At 45.8% G+C, this 17486-nt stretch overlaps 1 protein-coding gene across 27 annotated transcripts in view; it reads left to right on the plus strand.

The window, feature by feature from the left end:
• GPHN (gephyrin) overlaps positions 1-17486 on the plus strand; it is a 314240-nt gene that overhangs the window by 122408 nt on the left and 174346 nt on the right. For all 27 annotated transcript variants that reach the window (XM_056546198.1, XM_056546189.1, XM_056546185.1 and 24 more), the window contains exon 5: positions 13398-13492. In XM_056546198.1, the coding sequence (XP_056402173.1) occupies positions 13398-13492 (95 nt within the window). The remainder of the gene's footprint in view (positions 1-13397; positions 13493-17486) is intronic.

Genomic DNA, 17486 nt, shown 5'->3' on the forward strand with positions numbered 1-17486 from the left:
GCTTTCATCATCACATTAAATTTCTCTTTCCGTTGATCATGTCGTGTGATTGATTCTACCGTACTGTTCACGTATCCGTCAGTATTTCTTTTCATACTAAAACACGAAAATTATGGCAGTGCTGGATTTGCCATGTGACAGACAACATTCGTTATTTGGTACCCTGTTGGGCTTCCGTTATGGGGTCCATCGTTTTAACGCTACATATTGCAGGGAACCTTACAGAGCCTCCAACATGAATGTGAATGGAGCCTTAGTATATTGCATTTTATAATTATTATAATTATAATATTTATACCTAAATATCCATTGTCTAAGTTTTTGTTCTATACAAAAACTTAGGGAATGTTTACACTACGAAATCTCCGCTCGCGGGATTCTGATCAGGAATTCCACTAGTCATTCCTTCTAGCAGTCGCCACCGCCAAAATAACCATTGACAGCATCGCAGCCTGCACGTAATTCTACTGAAAAAAGAAACAAGCTCCAAATGCAATTCTGTGCACGGAAATGCCATAGTGTAAACATAACCGCATAGACTTTACAGTAGTAGGTTCTATATTAGGGAGAGCCCTATTCTTATTTAACTTAAAGGGGTACTCCGGTGGAAAACATAAAATATTTATTTTTTCAAATCAGCTCGTGCCAGAAAGTTAAACAGATTTGTAAATGAATTTTAATTAAAAATCTTAAAGGGGTACTCCGGTGCTTACACATCTTATCCCCTATCCAAAGGATAGGGGGAAAAGATGCCTGATCGCGGGGGTCCCGCAGCTGGGGACGCCCGTGATCATGCACGCGGCACCCCGTTTGTAATCAGTCCCTGGAGCGTGTTCGCTCCGGGTCTGATTATGGTCGACCGCAGGGCCAGCGGCGTGTGACGTCACGCCCCCGCCCCCGTGTGACGTCACGCTCCGCCCCTCAATGCAAGCCTACGGGAGGGGGCGTGATAGCTATCCGGGGACTGATTACAAACGGGGTGGCGCGTGCAGGATCACAGGCGTCCCCAGCTGCGGGACTCCCGCGATCAGGCATCTTATCCCCTATCCTTTGGATAAGATGTGTAAGCACCGGAGTACCCCTTTAATCCTTCCAGTACTTATCAGCTACTGGAAGTTAAATTGTTCTTTTCTGTTTGACCACAGTGCTCTCTGCTGTCACCTCTGTCCATGTAAAGGAACTGTCTGGGGCAGGAGAGGTTTGCTATGGGGATTTGCTCCTGCTCTAGACAGTTCCCGACATGGACAGAGGAGTCAGCACTGTGGTCAGACAGAAAAGAAAAACTCAACTTCCTCTGTAGGATGCAGCAGCTGATAAGTACTGGAAGGATTAAGATTTTTTTTATAGAAGTAATTTACAAATCTGTATAACTTTTTGGCACCAGTTGATTTAAAAAATAAAAATAAAAAATGTTTTCCCACCAGAATTCCCCTTTAAAAGGAAGTTTATAAAATTTTTCTTAAACTATCCTAAGGCTGTCTGTAAAAAAATTAATTTAAATTAACCTTTTTTCAAGAAAAAAAAGGTTGAGCTCTCTAGTGCCACCTAGGAGGTAGCTTCCCCAATAGCAAAAAACATAACTAGGGCCTATAGGACTCGGACAGCACCCTGCTCAGCACTGACAAGGGGCAAGAACCCCAAAACAGCTTCATGTCCCTTCCTTTTGAAGGAGATTGTGGTTTGGCTGATAATCCCCTGGCCAGTATGATGCGGCGGCCAACACGCGCACCCCCCCTCCATGTATCCCATAGAGATACATGGAGGAGGTATGTCAGCCGCCGCATCATACTGCGCATTGCCAGGGCCCATACAGGAGATGGGGGGGACCCCCGCGATCTATAACTTAGGGGTTAAGTTATTCTCCACTACAGTACTCCTTTAAGGGGTTGAGCATTGACTTACAGGATAGCGGCCTCCAATAGGTGGCCCTAGAGAGCCAGACTTTTACTATTATCTACAGCCGCTTATACTTAAAGGTTCTAAACTGATTACATGACTATAAAAGGAGCTTTAAAGGGTGCCAGAAAGTTAAACAGATTTGTAAATTACTTCTATTAAAAAGTCTTTATCCTTCCAGTACGTTTTAGCAGCTGTATGCTACAGAGGAAATTCTTTGCTTTTTGAATTTCTTTTTTGTCTTGTCCACAGTGCTCTCTGCTGACCCCTGATGCCCATATCAGGAATTGTCCAGAGCAGGAAAAAGTCCTCATAGCAAACCTATGCTGCTCTGGACAGTTCCTGACACGGACAGAGGTGTCAGTAGAGAGCACTGTGGACAAGACAAAAAAGAAAGTCAAAAAGAAAAGAATTTCCTCTGTAGCATACAGCTGCTAAAACGTACTGGAAGGAAAAATATTTATTTAATAGAAGGAATTTACAAATCTGTTTAACTTTCTGGCACCAGTTGATTTAAAAAAAAAAATGTTTTCCACCGGAGTACCCCTTAAAGACCCAGTTTAGTATTAGTTTGGTATTCTGTGGCCCTGATGTCACATTGAACCTAATTACAACAAGCTTTAACTTCATATGCTTCCAAGCAGGTTTTTACTCACAGATTCTCCATTGCATGCTAAGGTATGGAACCATTCTTCCCTTTTTTGGGATGAATATAATGCACAGTGTATAGTGAGTCATTGCACAGGGACACAGGGCTGCCTAAGATCTTTAAGAAGGCCAAATAGTATAGTTCGTGCATCACCATATGTCCAGTTGCACAGAATATCTTAAAGCAGTGGTCTTCAAACTGTGCCCCTCCAGATGTTACAAAACTACAATTCCCAGCATGCCAGAACAGCGGTTGGCTGTCCGGGCATGCTGGGAGTTGTAGTTTTGCAACATCTGGAGGGCCACAGTTTGAAGACCGCTGTCTTAAAGCATACCTGACGCTTCAGTTAACATTTAGGATAAGCCAACCTGCATGTGACATAAAGAGTAGCCTTAATTCTGACCTTTATTTAAAGGGGTACTCCAGGGGGAAACTTTTTTTTATTTTTAAATCAACTGGTGCCGGAAAGTTAAACAGATTTGTAAATTACTTCTTATTTAAATAAAATCTTAATCCTTCCAGTACTTATTAGCTGCTGAGTAAATTATTTCCTTTTTGGAACACAGAGCTCTCTGCTGACATCATGAGCACAGTGCTCTCTCTCTGCTGACCTCTCTGTCCATTTTAGGAACTGTCTAGAGCAGCATATGTTTGCTATGGGGATTTTCTCCTACTCTGGACAGTTCTTAAAATGGACAGAGATGTCAGCAGAGAGCACTGTGCTCGTGATGTCAGCAGAGAGCTCTGTGTTCCAAAAAGAAAATAATTTTCTTTGTAGTATTCAGCAGCTAATAAGTACTGTCTCTGTAAAGTGCATTGAGTAGCTCAGTCAAGATGCTGTTGGCACCATGGAATGCCAAAAAAAATTTAAAGGGATATTTTTCAAATATGACTATGCTACAGGGGCTGTAAAGTTAGTGTAGTTCATAATATAGTGTCTGTACCTGTGTTTGATGGCTGGGCTCTCAATTTTTACGGTATCTTTTCCCCGGTGTTTATTTTTAGCAGCATTAAAAATGAGTGTTGTCTCAGCTTTTCCAAGGTTGCAGTGCGGCCCAAGACATTACATCACTAGTCAGGTGTTGAAAGAGAGCATGGCAGTGCTTCAATGGGTGGAGAGACCGCTGAGTATGGGGGAGATCATTCTCCACAGGGCTGCAGGGAATTGTAGTTTCAATCACAGCACGCATAGAAGGGAGCCTAGCTGTGCTGCAATGGATGGGGTGATTAATGTGTGGGAGGGAGAAAAGCGACCTCATACTTACAAACAAGGGATCCTGGGACTTGTAGTTGAAGGGAGGGAACTCCAACAGGAAATAGCCTTTTCACAAAATGGAAAGCAGCAGCGTTATGGTGGGCTCACAACAAAGCCATTTAGCCCCAAGACAAGCACAGATCCTTCCTAAGTCCATTACTGTCTGGCAGGCCGTATTTTTCGCCATATAAGACGCTCCGGCATAGATGAAAATCTAGAAAAAAAAAGATTCTGAACCTTCAACCTGCGGACCTCCAGATGTTGCAAAACTACAACTCCCAGCAAGCCCGGACAGCCGTTGGCTGTCCGAGCATACCAGGAGTTGTAGTTTTGCAACATCTGGAGGTCCGCAGGTTGAAGACCACTGGTATAGGAGGCAATACTCACCGCTGCCCTGGATGTCGCCCTTCATCGCTGTCCCCGGGGTGTCCCCGTCGCTGCGAAACGTCTCTGCTGCCCGGTATCATCGCTCTCCGTCGCTGCCATCACGTCGCTACGCACGCCGCTCCTATTGGATGACGGGACGGCGTGCGCAACGGCGTGATGACGACGAAGGAGAGCGCTGGCCATGCAGGGGATCCCGGAGCAGACACCGAGGAGGCAGGTAAGGTCCCTTCCGGTGTCCTGTAAGCTTTTTGGGACGCCACAATTTCACTGCGGCGGTCCCGAACAGCCCGACTGAGCAGCCGGGTTAGTGTCACTTTCGCTTCAGACGCGGCGGTCAGCTTTGATCGCCGCGTCTGAAGGGTTAATACAGGGCATCACCGCGTTCGGTGATGTCCTGTATTAGCCGCGGGTCCCGGACGTTGATGGCCGCAGGGACCGCCGCGATAGGACAGGGTTTTAATGTGTATTTGCAGTGTAAGACGCACCCACTCCCCCCCCCAGTTTTGAGGAAGAAGAAGTCCTTCTTATACGGCGAAAAATACGTAAGTACTTAAGTCACCTTATGTTGGAAAACCCCTTTAAGTGTATTAAGTGTATGAGTTGTTATCCAGTACTCCCATATATGCAGTGTATGCGACTACATGCCATAAACATCTGTTCAGGTTTTAGAGATGCAATGAGCATGTTACCAGTGTGTACATAACTAGATAAGGATACCGAATGCTAAGCCTTGCTCAAAAGGCACATTTGCATGGAAATTCTAATACGTGGCAGATTGCTTATACAAATGTATTCGCTCGGCGGTGTAATTATCCATAATTACATATATATGTTTATACACACACACGTGTAGGCACGATGAATGACATGACGCAAGACACAGACAATTAAACCTGCAAATGTTCCTGTTTTTTCTTTTATTTTCTCTTAGTCATAGTCTATATTGACTACTGTTATTAGACATCCACATCTGCTTAGGCCATTGTTTCCCGAACGGTGTATCTCCAGCTGTTGCAAAACTACAATTCCCAGCATGCCCGGACAGCCGAAGGCTGTCCGGGCATGCTGGGAATTGTAGTTTTGCCAAAGCTGGAGAAACACCGTTTGGAAAACCACTGGCTTAGGCTTTGTTGCATTGTGGCTTCTGATCATAACAGAAGCCATAACTTTACGACACATCCCTTATATGATCCTTTGGCCTCATTGACTTACATGAGAGGGTTTTAGGGTTCATTTGAGGTTAAAGGGGTACTCCGGTGGAAAATGTGTTTATTTTTATTTATTTTTTTAAATCAACTGGTTCCAGAAAGTTAGACAGATTTGTAAATTACTTCTATTATAAAATCATCCTTCCAGTACTTATTAGCTGCTGAATACTACAGAGGAAATTATTTTCTTTTTGGAACGCAGAGCTCTCTGCTGACATCATGACCACAGAGCTCTCTGCTGACATCATGACCACAGAGCTCTCTGCTGACATCATGACCACAGTGCTCTCTGCTGACATCATGACCACAGTGCTCTCTGCTGGCATCTCTGTCCAGATTAGGAACTGTCCAGAGCAGCATATGTTTTCTATGGGGATTTTCCTCTACTCTGGACAGTTCCAAAAATGGACAGAGGTGTCAGCAGAGAGCACTGTGGTCGTGGTGTCAGCAGAGTGCTCTGTGTTCCAAAAAGAAAAGAATTTCCTCTGTAGTATTCAGCAGCTAATAAGTACTGGAAGGATTAAGATTTTTTTTAATAGAAGTCATTTACAAATCTGTTTATCTTTCTGGCACCAGTTGATAAAAAAAAAAAAAAAAATTAAGTTTTCCACCGGAGTACCCCTTTAACCAATCACTTGACAGAGGGCATCTACTAAATCTCAGTGCTAAAGTTTTCAATTTCATGATAAAGAAATCACCTTAGTTGTGTTTAGTTTTACAAATCTTAGGTTTATGTTACCCAAAACATTTGTTAATCTGACATTATACTGGTTCAATAAGGTCCTGGTGGATACGGTTTGTGAACTATTGTTCCACTACAGTCTATTACTCATAGGGGTAATGTTTCTTTTTGAGTAGTGCACCAAAAGGGCACGTGGAGACTTATTGGCTATCCATGCTCCACTGGGAATTCTGGGAAGGAGGATATGCATAGTAGCTCTCTAGTGCCACGTTTGGTAGGTAGCTTTCCTTAAAGGGGTACTCCCGTGGAAAACTTTATTTATTTATTTTTTTTAAATCAACTGGTGCCAGGAAGTTAAACAGATTTGTAAATTACTTCTATTAAAAAATCGTAATCCTTCCACTACTTTTTAGGGGCTATATACTACAGAGGAAATGCTTATCTTTTTAGATTTCTCTGATGTCACGACCACAGTGCTCTCTGCTGACCTCTGCTATCCATTTTAGGAACTGTCCAGAGTAGGAGACAATCCCCATAGTAAACATATTCTGCTCTGGACAGTTCCTAAAATGGACAGCAGAGGTCAGCAGAGAGCACTGTGGTCATGACATCAGAGAAATCTAAAAAGATAAGCATTTCCTCTGTAGTATATACCCCCTAAAAAGTACTGGAAGGATTAAGACTTTTTTTAATAGAAGTAATTTACTAATCTGTTTAACTTCCTGGCACCAGTTGATGAAAAAATAAATAAATAAAAAAAAGGTTTTCCATGGGAGTACCCCTTTAAAGTCAATGCTTGACTCCCTTAGAAGCCTTAGGACATGACTGGGGATTTATCAAGCCAAGCCAGAAACTCTCTCAAAATAGAAAGTTACCCTTGAGTAACTTTCAGTGCTAAGACTTCTTAAAGCCAAGCATTGATTTGCAGAGAAGCTACCTACAAAAGGTGAGACCAGAAAGCAACTTTGCATATTCTTTGTAATGACGAACACTGTGTCCCTGTAGTGGAATGTAAACCTATGCAGAGGGACACGGTTTTCTGCTTTACAGCCCGCTGTCACTCACTCCATCCCTGTTACCCTTTCTCCAGGGGACGGGGACACAGTTTCTCGGCACATCTCCCCGCCGCTTAGACAGATTGTGAAGCGCAGCCAGAGGACAACTCCACAGCATTTTCTCCGACCCGCCTGTACATCTATCTTGCAACAGGTAGTGGGCAGATGGTAGATGTGCGGCGAGCGCCCACGCCGCACATCTACCATCCGCCCACTACTTGTTGCAAGATTACAACTCCCACAGCATGCCCTTACAGTGAGGACATGCTGGGGGTTGTAGTCTTTCAACAGCTAGCGGACGGATGGGGGGGGGGGATGCACGGCTGGCTGGGAGATGTGCAGAGATAATGTGTCCCCTACCCCGCGAGAGAGAGTAGCGGGGAAGGAGGAAGAGGAAGCGGTCTGTGAAGCAGAAAACTGTGTCCCTGTGCGTATGGGCACATTCTGCCACAGGGACACAGTTTTTTTCATTACACCGGCATGAACACTATCTAGACACCTAAAATTAGTGAAGACGGAATGGATCACTGATGTGTCAGTAACTTGATAAATGCCAGAATCAGCTTATTAAACTATCAGAAATTGGACAACAAGGATTTCAAAAGAAGAATTATTGATGAATGACAAAAATAACTAAAGCCGGCTTTCCGTTACAATTTGTGCCTCTGAGGCACGGATACATTGCTGAAATCTCAAAACTGGTTGCCAAAAGACCTATGCTGGGATCGGCAGGGGCACCGTTTAGTTCAATGACCCGAATGTGGTCACATAGTGACTATTTTGGAGTCATTTTCCAAGCATATCAGAGTTTTGGCTCGGACTGAAAATGCAGTAAAAACCGTACTTTCTTAGTTCAAGCCAAAATTTGGATATGCTTGGAAAATGACCTAAACATTGTCACTAGGTCGCTATGTTAATATCACTAAATCATTGAATGAGGCTGTTCTGATTTAAAAATTCTGCCGATGTATGTTACGGCGATCGCTCCGGCCGGTCACACTGGACATGAGCGCGCTCTCCCTCTGTCCTCCGACGGGCCCGGGATTCCCATCACGGGACGCACCCGCATACGAATCTCGGGACGTCACTCACCTCTTCCTCCTTCGTCTGCCTCCTTCGTGTTCTCACACCGCCGGCGTGCGCCCCCGCCTCCTAGGGCGCATGCGTGCCGGAGCTCTGAGATTTAAAGGGCCAGTGCGCCCTTAATTAGTGTTTGCACCTGTCCCTTCTTTATAAGTATGTGCACCTCCCTCTACCTCTTGTCGGATCTTTGTGTGCCCATTGCCCTAGTAAAAGCGTTTATTGTGTCTTGCCTTACCGTGTTCCTGACCTTGCTCCTGTGCCGCCTGCCTACTGACCTCTTTCTACGTTCCTGTTCTCTCTACCGTTCTGCCTTCTGCTATTCTGACTACGAGTTGCCATATCCCTCCTGTACCACGTTTTTTCCTTAGCCTGTGTGGACAAGTCGTGTCAGGGGTAGCGACCTGGGTGCCACCGGCCACAGCAAGTCCATCCCGCTTTGCGGCGGGCTCTGGTGAAAACCAGCGTCACCTTAGACTCCGCTCCTTGACATGGCCCATGCCATGATTCACACAGGCTCAGCGGTTCTACTACCTCCTTGCCGCTTACAATGTATTTGTGCCTTGGAGGCATGAATCGTAATGTAAACACGGCCTTACAGATACAACCAACAGCCAATAGTTGTCTACAGTGATTACTAGTGGTAGGAACCTGGCAACTTGGTGCCACATGCAACCCACTGATCCTCAGCCTGTGGCTTCAGGTTATCCTCTTCAGTTTACTCTATAGTACACAGCTTCATGAGAGCGCTTTGGTGTACACAATTGCAGAGGATTGGCATGACATTGGGTCTCTACATTTGTAGTGGTTGACATCCCACCAACACTAGGAAATAAACACTATATATAGCGGTACTATGTTACTACATACTGGATAGTATCCAGTACCTCCTCAACTTTTGCAAAGCTCGGTATTTACAATACCTGGCAACTTTGTGGCATTCTGTATTTTTTGCCCCATATTGGCATTTCTGCTGAAGCATGAATATTGCGTTTTACCTTGACTTTACCTGCGGTAAGTATTGTAAAAAATGATCAAGTGGATGAGCTTTTTCAACATTGCAGGTGTCCATGGTCCTCCAGCAGAGACTTAATATATAGCACAATAATGTGGTCTCCGGATGTTTATTTTTATTTCGGATGTGTTTGAGAATGCGTTTCCCGGCTCTGATTTATTGGTAACGGAGGTGTTCTCTCTAGGTTGAAGAATTTCTGGAATTTTCAATATTGACATTTTTAAAGTGTCATTTTGCTCAAGGACAAAGTATTGATCGTAATACATAATAATTTTCCCTACCAAGTCTGAAAAGGCATTACTGCTCAGGTTTTACTACAGCTGTACCTAATCTTATGCAAATTTAGGCCAATTAAGCATTCTTACCTACTGCCAGTGCTCTCTTTGATGACATCATCATCATACCTGCTGGCCTATAGTTATGCACCATTTTAACTGCCGACTTTATCTTATTTACTTCTTTACTTACTTTTTGCCTTGATATAACAGACTTGTGTTCTCATTGACTTTGTTTTTCAGTGCTATATGTGCCTAGTGCTGGGCAGTATGACCAAAGATGCATATCACTGTATTTTTGTAAGTTATGGCGGTTCCACTGTATTTAATGGTATTCCCTCCCCCCCCCCCCCCTCCACGCTGGGGAACTAATCATATGTGACCCGCGGGCGCTGCTCTGATTCTCTAACCCGCCACCCCAATTAATTATCTGCCGCAGCGCTGCGCTGTCTCCCACATCAGGGAACTAATATGTGACCCGCAGGCTCTGCTCCCCCCGTCCTCCTGTGAGCCGCCGGCGCTTGAAATAAATGAGTTGCGTGCCATGGCGCTTGAAATGATTAATAAAGGACATCTGTACTGATAAATGTTACATATTCCTGTGCCCGGGCTGTAAAAATAAACAAAATAAACTTTGACTCACCTTCCTACGTTCCCCTGTTGCTCCGGTATCGGCCTCACTGTCAGTGTATCCCCAGCCGCAGCAATGTCCCGCCTCGGCCGGTGATAGGCTGAGCTCACTGTCATGTAAGGAGACGGCTCCTTACCTGATAATGCGCTCAGCCTATCATGTCATGTAAGGAGTCGGCCGGCTCCTTACATGACAGTGCGCTCAGCCTATCACCGGCCGAGGAGGGACATCGCTGCGGCCGGTGATACGCAGACGGCTCTGTGAAGTTCTCGTCCCCAGGAAGCAGCATGAAGATCGCAGCGGAGAACAGTGAGGCCGATATCGGAGCAACGGGGGAACGTAGGAAGTTGACTCAAAGTTTATTTTGTTTATTTTTGCAGCTCGTGCACAGGAATATGTAAATTTAATCAGTACAGATGTCCTTTATTAATCATTTCCAGCGGCACGCAACTCATTCATGTAAAGTGCCAGTGGCTCACAGGAGGACAGGGGGAGCAGCGTCCGCGGGTCACATATGATTAGTTCCCCGATGTGGGGGATAGTGCAGCAGCTGATAATTCATTGGGGGGGGTTTAGAGAAGCAGAGCAATTGTGGGGACATCAGCTGCGGCTGATAATTCATTCATTCGAAGGGGCCCGACCGGAATTGGGGTATAGGAAAAATTCATATCGTTCAGAATTTAAAAAACGGTATTCGGGATGAACCGGTATATCGCCCAGCACTATATGTGCCCTTAACCCAGTGCTATATGTGCCCTTAACCCCGGTTCGTACCAAATTCAGTTGTGATGGATACACGTGCATGCTTATCTTGTTGCGTCGTGCCGTGGACACATCAGTGTTGCTACAAATTAGTATACAGTACTTAAATTTAATGTCGGGTGCTGCCAACACTGTTCCTGCAAAATGCTGGATCACACCCTATTAATACACACACATGCTATTAGATCAGGTGGGCTGTCTACATGAACAACAAAATGATCCTGCAGCTTTATTGCTGAATCCTCTAAAAACAGCATGGAACAACTTCACAAGGTCTGACACATCTTGACGCGTTTCGAGCGCATGCGCATGACTTTTCAATTGCTGGAACGTTTTGTTATTCATTTATTAAAGGGGTACTCCACTGCTCAGTGTTTGGAACAAACTGTTCTGAAGCCGGCGCCGGGAGCTCGTGATGTCATAGCTCCGCATACTTAAACCCCCCCACCTCCCCCTCATGATATCACGCTCCACCCCCTCAAATCTGTTTAATTTTCGGGCACCAGTTCATTTAACCCCTTAAGGACCGGGTTTTTTTTCCGTTTTTGCATTTTCGTTTTTTGCTCCTTGCCTTTAAAAAATCATAACTCTTATAGGCATAGCACTGATCAGTGTTTTTGGTGATGATCTTCTCTGGTCTGCTCGAAGTCAGACCTTAGTACAAGACCCCGAAAGAGCGGCAGAGGCAGGTGAGGGGACCTCGGTCCGCCATCTTGGCTGATTGGCTCTATGCAGATGTGCTGCAAGTGATCAGATCAGCCATTAGAAGCGTTGCATTGCCACAGATGCCATGATCAATACTGAGAGGTTAATGGCAGACATAAGCGAGATTTCTGGTCCACTATTACCACTGTGGGTCCCTGGCTGCTAATAGCAGTTGGGACCTGCCATACATGAAGCGAACACCGTTCCGTGCTCGTTTCATCTACAGGACGTATAGGTACATCCCAGTTCGCTAAGTCCCAGCGCACCAGGACAGATATTTATGTCATATGTCCTTAAAGGGGTACTCCGCCCCTAGACATCTTATCCCCTATCCAAAGGATAGGGGATAAGATGTCAGATTGCCGGGGTCCCGCTGCTGGGGACCCCGGGGATCGCTGCTGCAGCAACCCGCTATCATTACTGCGCAGACCGAGAGCGCTCTGCACGTAATGACGGGCAATACAGGGGCCGGAGCATCGTTACGTCACGGCTCCGCCCCCGTGATGTCATGGCCCGCCCCCGTCAATACAAGTCTATGGGAGGGGGCGTGGCTGTCGTCATGCCCCCTGCCATAGACTTGCATTAAGGGGACGGGCCGTGATGTCATGAGGGGCGGAGCCATGACATCACGCTGCTCCGGCCCCTGTATCGCTCGTCATTACGCACAGAGCGAACTCGCTCTGCGCAGTAATGATGGTGGGATGCCGCAGTGACGATCCCCGGGGTCCCCAACAGCGGGACTGTGGCGATCTAACATCTTATCCCCTATCCTTTGGATAGGGGATAAGATGCCGGGGCGGAGTACCACTTTAAGGGTATTAGAAAAATGTTACTGCTTTCTACAAGCCAAGCAATGAACAGAGTATTCAGCGCACCTTCAACGGCCCCAAGCGCACGGACTGTGCAAGGCAAGCACCACTTCAATAGAGAAAATAGGAATGTTCAGCGCAGATGGTCGTGCAAAGGTGAATGTTCTTTATTGGTTAAACACCAGGAGCAAAGTAATGCGTTTCAGGTGCGTTTCTTTGCTCCTGTTATGGTTTTTAACCAATAAAGAACATTCATCTTTGCACGACCATCTGCGCTGGACATTCCTATTTTCTCTGCTTTCTACATAGTTTCTAAAACAAAACAGACATGTTCGTCTAACCCCAGAAAGTCCTTAAAGGGGTACTCCACTGGCCAGCGTTTGGAAGTAAATGTTCCGAACGCTGTTTTTGCGCTGCCAGGGTCGGCCACTCCCTTTCAATGCAAGTCTATGCCCCCTCCCAGAGACTTGCATTGAGGGAACGTGGCCGTGACATCACGAGGGGCATGGCCGACCCCCGGAACACTAAACACCGAATGCTGGTCAGTGGAGTACCCCTTTAAAAGCAGTTTTTTCCAAACAGTGTGTCTCCAGCTTTAACAACACTACAACTCCCAGCATGCCCGGACAGCCTTTGGCTGTCCGGGCATGCTGGAAGTTGTAGTGTTAAAACAGCTGGAGACTGGTTTGGAAAACACTGCTTTTAAGGGTTGTCCGGGGGTTAGATAAGACTCTGTCAGAGGTGTCTGGCAGCAGCTTACTCCCCTCTCCCAGTTCAGAATACATGCATGCTTGGCCAACCGCGTGGCCAGATTACTTTAGGGTGTAGATATAATGGTTGACTTTGCCATTTTACACTGCATAAGACCATATCACAAGTTCTGAACAATGTTTAAAGTAAAAATGTGTTTTGTAAATGTAAAACTGGTAATTTACCCAATATATATTGATTGGGCCACAAAACTAATGTACATTATTTCTGTCTCTAGGCCACAAAAGAAGTAATAGAACGGGAAGCCCCAGGAATGGCCTTGGCAATGCTTATGGGATCCCTCAATGTTACACCCCTTGGAATGCTGTCTAGGTAAGACTCCATCACTTACACAACCGGAAAGGTTTGTTACTTGGACACCAAAAATATTCCTTAAACAAAATTGTTGCTGCGCTTCCCCTACTTTGGTCATTAAGGGGATACTACGGGGAAAAACAAATGTTTTCAAATCAACTGGTGCCAGAAAGTTATACAGATTTAAATGACTTCTATTTAATAATCTTAATCCTTCCAGTACTTTTCAGCTGCTGTATGCTCTAGAGGAAGTTGTGTTGTTCTTTCCGTCTGACAGTTCCTGACACGGACAGAGGTGTCAGCAGAGAGCACTGTGGTCAGATTGAAAAGAACTACACAACTTCCTCTAATCTGACCACAGTGCTCTCTGCTGACACCTCTGTCCATGTCAGGAACTGTCCAGAGCCGGAGCAAATCCCCATAGCAAACCTATCCTGCTCTGGACTGTTCCTGACATAGACAGAGGTGTCAGTAGAGAGCACTGTGGTCAGACGGAAAGAACAACACAACTTCCTCTGGAGCAAACAGCAGCTGATAAGTACTGGAAGGATTAAGATTATTAAATAGAAGTCATTTAAAAATCTGTATAACTTTCTGGCACCAGTTGATTAAAAATTTGTATTTTATTCCTTTAAAGCCATGACAGATCGCCTTTTTTGCTTTTAAGCATAAATTTATTTTTACAATTAATTCAATCCAGTAAAGCTTCTCAGTAACAAAGACAAGTTAACAATTGGAACAGCAAAAGGATGGTCACAGCTACTTATTATACATAAAGGGGGAGATTTATCGAAACCTGTCCAAAGGAAAAGTGGCTGAGTTGCCCATAGCAACCAATCAGATCGCTTCTTTCATTTCTCAGAGGCCTTTTCAAAAATGAAAGAATCGACCTGATTGGTTGCTATGGGCAACTCAGCCACTTTTCCTTTGGACGGGTTTTGATAAATCTCGCACCAAGAGGTTTAGTGACTAAAACCTTAGAAAGGGAATCTGGTATACATCTGCAGGCTTTTAGGCCAGAACTCCAGAGCCCTTCAAGGAAAACGGTAACCCGTTTACCCGCACTATAACTCGATACACCGGTTTATAGTGCGGGTGAGACTTGCGCTTTGAGGCGGGCCCGCCGGCTAGATTTAAATATTCATAAGCACCGGTCACGTGAGCGCTCAGTAGGCACGAGCGCTCACGTGACCTGTGCTTATGAATATTTAAATCCAGACGGCAGGCCCGCCTCAAAGTGCCAGTCAGCGCTGGAAGAGGAGGACCTTTGGAGGATCGGGGCTCCGGACTGCAGGTAGGTATAGCAGTCCGAGACCCCACATCGGGCTCCTGTTCACCCCCACTATAACCCGGTGTATCAGGATATTGTGCGGGTAAACAGGTTACCGTTTTAGCAGAGCGAGAGATAGGAGGACAGCATAGATGTTTATTGACAGGGATAACTCAGAAAATGCAGTCCACGGAGTATGGGGGAAATCCATTAATCCACAGCCAATAACCACAGTCTGCAGAAGAAGGGTACAGTTCAGGCAGGGAAATCCACAGTCGAGGGGATACAGTCCACAGGGCAATCTACATTTACTGTCAGCAGTGTACTATAAAGGATGACGCGTTTCAGGGGAGCCACCCCCTTCCTCAGATCAGTGTCTGAGGAAGGGGTTGGCTTCCTCTAAACGCGTCATCCTTTATTGTACACTGTTTTTATTGTTTTTGCCTCAATTAACCACTCCAGTGTTTTGAAATATTCCTGGTTTTTAATGTCACTTCTTATTGGAACAGCAGCGCCATCTACAGGGTTTCATTTCTCTACCTCCACTTATTTCTTGGAAGGTCGTTGCCATGTTAGGGTGAGGCATTAGGTGGATATTGCCTGTTGACTGTACCCCTTGGCTGTGTACCCTTCTTCCCTTGACTGTGGGTCTTGGCCGTTGGTTTTACCTACTCATATTCCTTGGACTGCGTGTTGTGTATTATTCCTGTCAATAAACATTGGTGTTGTCTTCCTATCTATCACTTGGTGATTGCACATAAACCCCTGTGTGTACCCAGTCACAGAAGTGAATACCTACAACAAAGGCGTTCCCCAAGTAATCCTGTTATTAGCTGTACTATAGTAGGCAAAGCTCTATTGAGAGCACTTTGGGGGGTGATTCTTAAAAACTACTGTAATTTCTGTTCCAGCGATATTAATCGCACCTTAAAGGAGTAGTCCAGTGGTGAAAAACGTATTCCCTATCCTATGGATAGGGGATAAGTTTGAGATCGCGGGGGGTCCGACCGCTGGGGCCTCCAGCGATCTCTCTGTACGTGGGCCAGGCTCTCCGGCCAGATAGCAGGTGTCGACCACCGCACGAAGTGGCAGCCGACACGCCCCCTCAATACATCGCTATGGCAGAGACGGAGATTGCCAAAGGCAGCGCTCCGGCTCTGCCATAGAGTTGAATTGAGGGGGCGTGTCGCCCGCCACTTCGTGCGGGGGTCAACACGCCCCCTTCCCGCGGGCTTTCGGGGCCCCGTACAGTAGATCATGGGGGGCCCCAGCGGTCGGACCCCCGCGATATGCAACTTATCCCCTATCCTTAGGATAGGTGATAAGTTGTTCACCACTGGATATCTCCTTTCATTTTTTTCCTCACATTTTCAAAGGTCTCTTGTGCTGCTTTGAAAATATGAAAATATGTGAAAATTCATTTTTGCGCCACTTTTGTTTTTTTTTGCGCCTCCTAAATTTTTTTTTCTAGCAGCCATATTGAATTTTTTTTTTGTGCCAAAATTGCCGATTTTTGCGCCACTATTTACATCCAAGAAAATTCTGGCGGAAACATCTCACGAAATATTATATGTTAACTAGTGTCCAGACAAGCAATGATTGTATAAATAAAACATTTCTGAGCTTAAATGTGAGTGCAGGTGCAATGACCAAGAAAAAAAAAATATATACCGTATTTATCGGCGTATAACATGCACTTTTTAGGCTAAAATTTTTAGCCTAAAGTCTGTGTGCGTGTTATACGCCGATATACCCCCAGGAAAGGCAGGGGGAGAGAGGCCGTCGCTGCCCGCTTCTCTCCCCCTGCCTTTCCTGGGGTCTAGAGCGCTGCTGTCGGCCCTTCTCTCCCCCTGGCTATCGGCACCCATTGCCGGCGCCGCTGCCCCGTTGCCTCCCCCCATCCCCGGTGGCATAATTACCTGAGTCGGGTCCGCGCTGCTGCAGGCCTCCGGCGTGCGTCCCCGGCGTCGTTGCTATGCGCTGAACGGCGCGGCGCATGACGTCAGTGCCGGAGGGGACGCACGCCGGAGGCCTGCAGCAGCGCGGACCCGACTCAGGTAATTATGCCACCGGGGATGGGGGGAGGCAACGGGGCAGCGGCGCCGGCAATGGGTGCCGCTGCCCCTTCTCTCCTCCTGGCTGTTGGCGCCGCTTCTCTCCCCCTGGCTATCGGCGCCGGCACCGATAGTCAGGGGGACAGAACGGACAGCGGCGCCGATAACCAGGGGGTGAAAAGGGCCGACAGCAGCGCTCTAGACCCCAGGAAAGGCAGGGGGAGAGAAGCGGGCAGCGACGGCCTCTCTCCCCCTGCCTTTCCTGGGGGTATATCGGGGTATACACGCGCACACACGCACCCTCATTTTACCATGGATATTTGGGTAAAAAACTTTTTTTACCCAAATATCCTTGGTAAAATGAGGGTGCGTGTTATAGGCCGGTGCGTGGTATACCCCGATAAATACGGTATATACTGTATATATATATATATATATATATATGTGTGTGTGTATATATATATATATATATATATATATATTTTTTTTTTTTTTATAACATTTTTCAATAATTATTTTTTTTTTTTTTAATAATTACTTAAATTAGACCTTTTCCCAAAAAAACTAAGAAAAGAAAAAAAAAAACCAGAAACAATAAAACTACAACCATTTCTGTGATTTCTACACTATCAAAAAACTGGTGTGAATTTTTTTTATGTAAACTGGGCTCCTTCGAAAATATCACGTA

Source organism: Hyla sarda, chromosome 11, assembly GCF_029499605.1.
Source record: "Hyla sarda isolate aHylSar1 chromosome 11, aHylSar1.hap1, whole genome shotgun sequence".
Classification (NCBI taxonomy): Eukaryota; Metazoa; Chordata; class Amphibia; order Anura; family Hylidae; genus Hyla; species Hyla sarda.